The 10128-nt window shown below is 40.9% G+C and overlaps 1 protein-coding gene across 1 annotated transcript in view; it reads right to left on the reverse strand.

The window, feature by feature from the left end:
* The window catches only part of Zdhhc13 (zinc finger DHHC-type palmitoyltransferase 13), a 42796-nt gene extending 33136 nt beyond the window's left edge, over positions 1–9660 (reverse strand). The window contains exons 1-2 of the mRNA XM_038314031.1: positions 9540–9660; positions 1148–1293 (exon numbers count right to left, since the gene is read on the reverse strand). Coding sequence (XP_038169959.1) covers positions 1148–1293; positions 9540–9566 — 173 coding nt within the window. The 5' untranslated portion in view covers positions 9567–9660. The remainder of the gene's footprint in view (positions 1–1147; positions 1294–9539) is intronic.
* Positions 9661–10128: the final 468 nt, after the last annotated feature.

A 10128-nucleotide genomic window follows, 5' to 3' on the forward strand; every position in this document is an offset into this window, starting at 1 on the left:
CTAAAGATGTCTCCACAGTCATTTGAGAAGGTCCAAAACCTAATGGAACATCAGAATTGAGTTCTCATTGAGCTTCCTCGTGAATGCAGCAGGTATCTAGCATCTGTTACAACAGAGCTTTCCAGGTGACAGAGACATTTCAGTATTCCCGTTCTGATTAAAGCCAATATTCCCCTTATGAACACTCTTGTCTTCATAGCAATACAAACTACCAAATCATATTCACCCAATGTAGTGGGCCCAGGGTCTCTAAACTTTATAAACACTGGTAATTAGGATACTCAAGTAATTGTCAATATATGCATTATGAACATAAACTTTAGTCAGTGTTAAGGCCAACCAGAGATTTAACAGCAATCATACCAAGATAGTCTGGTAATACTAGTTATTTTTTTAAATGATGATTTGATGAGTGTGACTTATGTTAAATGAACATTATAATGTTTATACTTGATTACCTCAATATAAATCACTACTGAATTCTGTCTGATAGACAATGTATTTCAAAATATGCTCAAATGCAAGAGGTGAGACAGCCACTGAAACGAACAGGTTCTACAAAGATGAAAACACTGGCAATAACTGATGTTATAGATGTCCACGTATAATCACAAGCAAAAATATTTTAGATGCATTTCTGTTTTCAGACCCATTATTTGCTTCAAGTGATCAAGAGTATACTTCTAACTACTTGTCCTCTGGTAACAGCAAACAAAAATATAGGAAATATATAATAATTAACAATTAATATCTAGAAACATGAGCTGGTATTTCCCATCACACTCCTGTATTAGGTTACAGCATGCTTTAAATTCAAATTCAGAGTCTGGTTTTAGTCTTGTCCCAAATCATTCACTCATTCATTCATTCACTCATTCTTTCAGTAAACAATTTTATCAGGCACCTAATAAAAGACAGAAACTATGCAAAAGGCCTGGGGCTACAAAAATAAAGGAGATTTAATTTTGCTCACAGTCAAATGGAAGTGCCTGATGCACAGCCTGTATACTGCATTAAGTATTCAGATGCTGAAATGGCAGACACACTGGTGCTGGCACTGAGCTGTAGGATACAGTAAGGAAGTGCCTATCAAGTACCATCAACTGCACACACATGATCAGAACTGAAGAGCATCTAGTAGACTCACTGTGTAGCCTTGACAATGTCACAGTTACTGGAGTCCTCTATAAGAGGAAGAATTTCTTTTGCCTTCGCAAGTTCTTGGTTTTCATGTGCACAGACGTTGTGTCGACCAAATCCCGGAAGGTGGGAGCCATGGCTGTGATTCCTGCACTGAAGAGTAAGAGCAATTGACAAAGCATGTAAAAGAATCAACGTCATAATTCAATTATGTAGCGAAGCATTCAACTATCAATACCTGTGCTTTAATCTATTACAGGAGTATCTTGGAGAAGATTTTTATCTTAGATGCTTACTGTTGGAAAAACCCACATAAATGTTGTCAAGGAACAGGTTACCAGAAAAGGCACAGATGCGCCTTGGTAGTTGTAGCAATAGAGGGTCATGGCTACTGACACTGTAGGGACGTTATGGGGATCTTATTTTCAGAGTTGTGGGCACCCCCTAAAAATATTCTCCCCACTTCCTCAAGAATCAAGATCTTGTGTTTTCCACATTTTTGAAAATGGAAACACCCTGTGGCAAGGAACATGGCAAAGGTGGTAGGACAAGGCCTTCTATGACAATGTTGATGAGTGTCTTAGCAGAGGCTTCTTCCTAATGGTTTTGCAAAAGCAGGCTGCTATGAAACAAAAGGGATGGCAAGAAGCCCAAGTGGCAAGGCTGGGGGGGGGGGGGGAGTAGATTCTAGAACTGAAAGTGCCCCTGGTGACAGATATCAAGAAAATGAAAGCGTTATCAAGCATCCACAAAGAGCTGATTTGCATTACTAACCACACGAGCTTGAGAAAGAACTCTTTAAGTTCCATAAGGGAACACAGCTCTGCCATGACACCAGCTTGTGATACCCTGAAAAAATGATCCAGCTAAGCTGTATCTGGACCTCTGACAAGCAGAAACATTGAGCTAATAAACAATTTAAGCCATTACATGTGTGGTCATTTGTTGTACAGCAACAGATAGCCAGTACAGAAATGACCACAAAGTTCAGGGAAGGAGTCCCATCAGCTAGGCCTGAGCTCAGGCCTAGTAATTCCAGTGCCAAGGGATCTGACAGATCCTTCACAGAGACATGCATGCAAGCAAAACACCAGTGGATAAGTCATTAACAATTATAAAAATAGAAACCTCACAGGAATGACTAGCTGCTTGGATTTTAGTTGATTACAGGTGTAGTCAAGTTAACAATCAAGATTGGCCTTCAAGCTAGGTGGTGGTGGCACACTTGACAATTGTCAACAACTTTATTAAAATATCAAATGCCCAAGCATCAGGGTAGAGATTGGAAATGGGTTAAAATCAAATGAGGCTCACTTAGTCACTGTAATACCCCCAAAGCAAAGATCTAATTTTATTTGAGAGAAGGCCTCTTAACAACTGAAGATTACAGACACTTTTCAACATTTCTCAATACTTAATAACAAAGATATTATTTGTATATATTCTAAAATTTAAAAATTGATTCTAAAATTTAACTCTGATGATGGTAAGACTGCATTCATTAGTAAGATAACCAATCAAATCAATCAAACTGTTCAAATTCTCAAGTAGAAATATAGTATTCAATGTCAATAAATGCATTATTGCTTATGCTAAGAAATGACATTGAAGGCCAAGATCAAAAACACTGATGACAACTTATGCTGGAGAGATTGTGGGGTAAAGGGAAGACTCCTGCATTGCTGGTGGGAGTGCAAGCTGGTACAGCCCCTTTGGATATCAGTATGGCGATTTCTCAGAAAATTAGGAAACAACCTTCCTCAAGACCCAGCAATATACTTTTGGGTATATATCCAAAGGACGCTCAATCATACCACAAGGACATGTGCTCAACTATGTTCATAGCAGCATTGTTTCTCATAGCCAGAACTTGAAGACAACTTAAATGCCCCTCGACTGAAGAATGGATAAGGAAAATGAGGTACATTTACACAATGGAGTACTACACAGCAGAAAAAAAATGACATCTTGAAATTTGCAGGCAAATGGATGGATCTAGAAAACGTCATATTGAGTGAGGTAACTCAGACCCAGAAAGACAATTATCATATGTACTCACTCATTAAGTTGTTTTTAAACATAAAGCAAAGAAAACCAGCCTACAAATCACAATCCCAGAGAACTTAGACAACAACGAGGACCCTAAGAGAGACATACATAGATCTAATCTATATGGGAAGTAGAAAAAGACAAGATCTCCTGAGTAAATTGAGAGCACATGGGGACCATGGGAGAGAGTTGAAGGGGAGGGGAAAGAAAGGGAGGGGAGCAGAGAAAAATGTAGAGCTCAACAAAATCAAATTTTAAAAAAAAGGAAAGAAAGAAATGGCATTGAAAGCAGACTGACGGCGGTATGTCAGTGACAGAGTTCTTACTAACATGTATGAGGCCCTAGGATCACTGCTCAAACACTGAGGCAACAGTAGAGTAGAGGGTAAATTCCTGAATTATTATTAAGCAAACTAAGAGGTATTTATCTACAAGTTACAGATGATTTATAAAAATCAGCAGTACTTATACCTTCATATAGTTTCCTTGGTTATTACAATTATATTACCTTGAAATATTTTAGAATTTTCTTCCTGAAACTGTCAAAGCTGTATGAAAAAGTCTAATAGTGCATTTTCTGGTCCTCCTGTATCCACCTGGAAAGTGAGAGAACTGTAGGAATGTATTCCCTATCTGGCCTTGGCTTCTTTTATACACTGTTCAGAGTATTAAATGAACTACACAAAGCTACCACCAAAGTCCTAACACCACATTGCTGGCACCCCATCACACTGCCTGCACTCCATTAACACTGGCTCCAACACACACTATTCCCACCCTGAAGAAAGCTTCCTCATTAGGAATAATTGCTTTTGCTTTTCCTTACAGTGCCATCCCTTAAATACGCAACCCTAAAACTAGTTGTTTTACTCTTTAATCTGGTGTAGAATCATATTAATATGTAACCTTTGTTTTGCTTAATATTAGACTTAAAAGTTGATCTAGGAAGCTACAATTAGTTCATTCCTACTGAAGTAAAATGATACATTAACATACCACCACCAACTTACTTTATGTGACCACTTGGATCTTCCCAGTTTGGGGTTACAGCATATAATACTGCTGTGCACTTTCTTATATGTCTCTGGGTATCCATGCATGAACAATTCTTAACAATATGTAGCCTGAAGTGTAACTCTTTGGCATTAAAGGCATACTAAGCCCATCTTTAGAATGGCTACATCAGTTAAGTTCTCAGAGCAGGTCCTGGGAACTTTCATATTCTTGTTCTCACAAACTGCTGGTGTCATCAGACTCTGATTGCTGCTGCTTTATGGGATTTCTATCTTGTTTTCTTAGATGACAGTACTTATGTATCCGAGTACAAGTTTTTTTCTTAGCTATTTACAAAATAAAGCAGGACCTTCTACTTTTGTGCACATTGCAATAACCAGAATTAGATCTCATCACTGGCTGTCCCGTTATTTTAAAGAAGGTCTAGAAAACTAGACAAAACACCAGAAATAAACTATTTTAACTATGAACAATAGGAAGGTATGCATATGACCTGCAATAAAATCAGAGTTTAAGAACAAAAGTTTGTTTTGTAAAGAGAGGGAGAGAGTATAAACTGTATGGAATTAGACATGGGTAGAAAAGTGGGGAGGATCTGGGAGGATTTTTGGTAAGGGGAAACTATGATCAGGACAGTGTATGAAAAAGACATTTTTCAATAAAAAAGAATGGAAGGAAGGGATGTGGGTGAACCTTATCATGAACCCAAAAGTTTTAGAAGTACCACTAGCCTCATGGGCTGAACACAGACCAAAACAAAATAGTAAACTTACTTAATACATTGAGGTTGTTGGTGACTGTTTAAACAACTCTGTAACAACATTGTGTTGCAATGTTAAAGGGTCTGCTAGAGCCTCAAGGCCTCTCTTTATAAATGAGAAGTCAGAAGTAATAGATAAAATAGGCTGGGGTAGCTCAAGTTGAGAGCAAATTTCAAGAGAGAAATAAGCTGAGCAGGGAAAAGTGTGTGTGTGGGGGGGGGGGGAGAAGCTTAAGATTTAAGATACTTAAAATTTCTCAATATTTCCTAAACACAAAAAGACATTATTTGCATATATTCTAAATTAAAACAAATAAAAAGAATATACTCTATATAGGTGTGTACAGGGTGAACTCTACAAGGCTACAAAAAGGCTGTCTATGCAAAGCTCAATTTAAACATCTGTGTATTTACACAGAGGTACACAAACTTTAAGCATAGAGAAGGCAGTGGTTATAAGAAGATATGACAAAGCAAATGTTAGCGGTATTTTGAGGAGTAAAGAAGAGCTCATAATATTATAAAGCTAATTTGCCGGGCGGCGGTGGCACACGCCTTTAATCCTAGCACTTGGGAGGCAGAGGCAGGCAGATCTCTGAGTTTGAGGCCAGCCTGGTCTACAAGAGCTAGTTCCAGGACAGGCTCCAAAGCTACAGAGAAACCCTGTCTCGAAAAACCAATATATATATATATATATATATATATATATATATATATGCTAATTCATTAAGAAGATATAACAACAGTGAATGTATACTGAATTCTAATGTTTAAATTCATGAAGTAAAAAACTGCTTCAATTCATGAAGCAAACTGACAGAACTGAAATTACACTTCTTTCATTGACTGTAGTATGAGTGAACCCAAAATAACACAGGATAGAGAAACAAAACACCAACCTGGGAATCAGAGAGACTTTAAAAAAGCACAATCCAATGCATCAACTTGGTCAACTGTTAGCACAACAGATACATAGTATATTTCACAGAGGTCTTAATTTGCATATCCCTTATGGTGAATGAGGCTGAGGGTTATTTCGCGTGCTCACCTGTCTTCCGCATATCTTCAATGACGTTTCTGTTCATGTCTTTGCCACCCTCCCTTTTTTGATACAGGGTCCCACTACATACAGTTCAGCTCTAACTTGTGGTGGTCCCCCTGCCCTAGCTTCCTAAGAACTAGGATTCCAGGCATGTGCTAACATGATTAGCTTCCATTTTCCATTTGTGCTATTTGTTTCTTACTGTTAGTTTTAAGAGTTATGGACTTTAAACAATCTAGATATAGTACTGGAGATATGTGACTTGCAAATATTTTCCCTAGAATCGTTCATGGGGTCAGTTTTCCATTTTCATGTCCGGTTTTTCAACTTGCTATTTCACAGATGAATGTTTATTTTGTGCTCAGTTCCAGGAACTACTCTTGAAATCACAATTCTTCTGGCAACTGAAGAATGTTCTAACACCCCTGCTGCCAGAAGATTCTTTTCTTGCTTCTTGAGTGAACTGAACTGCTTATGGAGCTCTGTCTACCCAGATGCCCTCTTTCAAGGCTCAAGTCTACACCAGGGGTAAACCAGAAGCAAAAAAGGTAAATTATCTGGTGGGTTGGTAGAGTCTGACTTCTGGTCACTTCAGTCTGCTTTCTACCATTTACTTTTCCAGAGTCCTGACTGAAAGGTGTGTTTTCAACCCTTTCATTTTACCCAGAACCAGAACCATAATGAGCTTTTTAACAGGTCTGTTTGGCTCTCTGCTATAAATCAATCAATCAATCAATCAATCAATCAATCAATCAAACACAGAGTCATATATAGCCAAAAGCAACAAGTACTTAGCTACAGTAAAATGAAAGTAAGAACCTTTTAGGATTCTTTGTCTATCAGTAATTATAATCTATTTAACTGGATGAAAGCTAAAAAAAATCTCTGGCTCTAGCAGTCTATGATTTTGATTCATTAGGATTCCACTTCGCAAATGACTCAAGGTACCAGGATAACATGTTTTGTTTCTTGTTTTTATAAGATACATGGGTTGTTGGGGAGAAATGGAAAGAAAGGAATAACAAGAAAGATGTAATTAGCTGAATACTTTTTCACGGGAAAGAAAGGGGCTGAAATAGGAACATTGTATAAGAGGCATACAGGTACATCTGTGGCAATCTTTATAATATAGGCACCCAATTTTTCTTACTTTCAAGTTCAAGAGTTGAAGGTCTATGCCACTTCCTCTTGACTTTAAGCTCTATGAACTGCTTCACTAATAAAATATTGCAGAAATGATACTGTGCCAGTTTGCAAGTCTATGCCTTAGAAACTGGTACCTTCCTCTTTCTGTCTCTTTTAAGACCCACTTCTTTTAGAGTCCCGCTACCATACTGTGTAGAAGACCAGGTCACATGCCACACAGAAGTGTCTGTTGAGAGTCAGCATTAACTGCCAGATCTGTGAGTGAAGACACTCCTGTATAATACCAGCCCCAGCTAGCAATTCACCCCTAGCTTGTGAGTCCTTCCAGCTGAGGCTCTAGACACAATGGAACAGAAAGACAAACACCTGAGCAGTATACTCAAACTTCTGATGCACAGATCCATGAGTTAACAATGGCTGTTCTTCATACCATTATGCTTCTGAGTGGTTTGTTATACCACAGCACATAATTAGAGCATCTTTAAGCTACAGGGGAATCATCATGCAATCAAACTATTTTAAAAACAGTAAGTACTCTGGACGTTATAATGGACTTTAAGAGAAAACCATGATCTGGAAAACTCTGGTGAGGGTCATTATCCTCACTAATAAATAAAATGGGATAGGGAGGTATGACAGAAAACCATTAAAATTTGTCATGATATTAACAGAGTATCAGAGTTAAGTTTCTAAATTCACTAGTGGTTAAACAATACCAGTGTTAGACTCTCTTTCCTATGCTTGACATAAAGTAATGAATGCATCTGATACAAATCACTGCCCTCACAGCACTTATTTCTGTCAGAGGGGAAAGACAGCATCCTCAGGATCAGCGACTCTATTGCATGATATTAACTGCTGGGTGAAATATGAAACCAGGAAGGGGTCAGGGAGTGCTGTTGCTAGTGATGACAATGGAAAGGCTTCCAGTTTTAAGTAAGAGGGATGAAAAATGCTACACGGAGGTGAGATTTGTCTGAAGACATTATAGAGATGGAGGAATAAGCCACATCAATGCACAGGATAGGCAGAGCAAACCAATACAAAAGCCCGGAGCCCAGTGTATCTGGGAGTTTAGAACAAATCTAAAATATGAAGTCTTAAATGTAACCGAGAACCAGACTGGGTAGAAAAAATCTGGCAAAAACCTACCAGCACTAAGAACCAAATTCAATAAAAGGGATGGTTTTGTCTGTTTTGTTCATGAAGTGCAGAGCCGAGCTTCTGGAGGACATTCAAAACACATTTGCTAAATGAATGGAATCTTGGTGGTGCCAGCTGCTCTTATAGCTGTGAGTTCACTTTCTTGAGTCTCAGTTCTCACATTTAAAATTAGAAAATAATTACTCTCTCCTAGCTCACAAGTGGGTAGTGAGGACCAAGAATGGGGACTTTCTACAAAGTGTAAGCTTTCTTCGCGATATAACTGAAGAAAGTACCAGAAGCAATTATTACTGACAACAATCTCTCTTGCCAACTCCAACCTCTAAAATCATCCTCCCCCTTCTGAAGTCACAGGCCTTGGGCAGGGTCAATTTCCCTTCAGCACGCAGGAGTAAACTTTAAGCCCTTACAGGCTTTTATTATAGAGTGACATCAATTAAGAAACGATGGCTACTCTTGCCAACGTTGGAGTCTGAGAAAAAATACAATTTTATGTAGAGTCTACACCCTTTTATAAAACCCAGTCTCCCTGCACAGCATTTTTTTCCTTTAAAAATGCAAGAATTCCCAATAAAAACACTTCAGCATGTTATTTTCCACTTAAACCTACATCAGACTGGTTGAAGAAGAAAAAAAAAGAGAGAGAATAAGCCTGAATAAGCCTGGAGATACTCTCAGTGAGCATCTACTGAATGTCAGTTACTAGTTTTTAGAGGTCACAATCCAAAGGGACAAATTCTTAGTTCTCTCGGCTTTGGCAGCTTCCCCCGTGGCCCCTGGGGCTGACCTAGCTTGGGAAGTCCTTTGGGATTTTGTACGCGGCACCAAGGAGCTCCCTTCCTCCCGCGCCCACAGCCTCAAAGCTTCCCTTCCAAGGAGTAGGAAGGATGTGGGTGGGAACGAGAGCTAAGACAGCACAGGGTGGAGGGAAGGCGGCAGCCTAGGCTGAAAACTACTCAACAGAATCTCTCAGACTGCAGGCCAAGGTCTCAGGCTGACGGGGTCGCCCGAGGTGTGTCACCTGAAACCCTCCACGTCCCAGTCGACCCAGGGGCCGGTGCGTGACGCCCTGCAGCCGAATGGAAGCGGCAGGCGCGGCCGCCCTCGCTTCGCGGCCACAGCAGAAGACAAGCAGCATCGGGCCCCGCCACCCTCGCGAAGCCACCTCACCTGGCCACCGCTCGGGTCCCCACCGCCGTCCCCGCCCGGCCATGCCGCGCTCACCTGCGAGCCCAGCCCGGGACCCTCCATCACGCCCGGCGCCCGCCCCGCAGCGGCTCCTGCGCAGAGTGGCGGCCGCGGCTCGCCCGCCAGCACGCCTCGGCCGCCTCTCGCTCACTTCCGGATTGCGCCCCGCCCCCGTAGCTGCGCGCGTCCCCGCGCTGCCAATCCACGACGCCGAGCCAATCCCCGCCCTCTCTCGCACGGAGGCGGGGCTTTCTCATCTCTAAGGAACGGCCGGTCCTGCCCCGCCCTCCGCCCCGCCCCCGCTAGACTATTTCCCTCAGCCCCACCCTTAGCAAACCTCAGGTTCCCATTCTGGAGGCCCTACGGGTTTCTGTTCAGGCTGTTATTTCAATGTCCAGGAGTGGGCTAGCCCAAACCTAGATGTCCTTGTGGAAATCTCTACCTCACCTCAGTCTCCCCAACTGTGAAATGGAGTCAAGAGCAACTTCATCTAAGCGTTTGGAGGATGAACTGAGGAAAATTATGCACAGTCCCTCAGCAGAGATTTGGCAAATGAAGTGCATTCTGTCTCATGGACAGGCTCACAGATATTAACTGTTAAAATATCTGCTGCTCTTGAGCCATG

This window comes from Arvicola amphibius, chromosome 12, assembly GCF_903992535.2.
Source record: "Arvicola amphibius chromosome 12, mArvAmp1.2, whole genome shotgun sequence".
NCBI lineage: Eukaryota > Metazoa > Chordata > Mammalia > Rodentia > Cricetidae > Arvicola > Arvicola amphibius.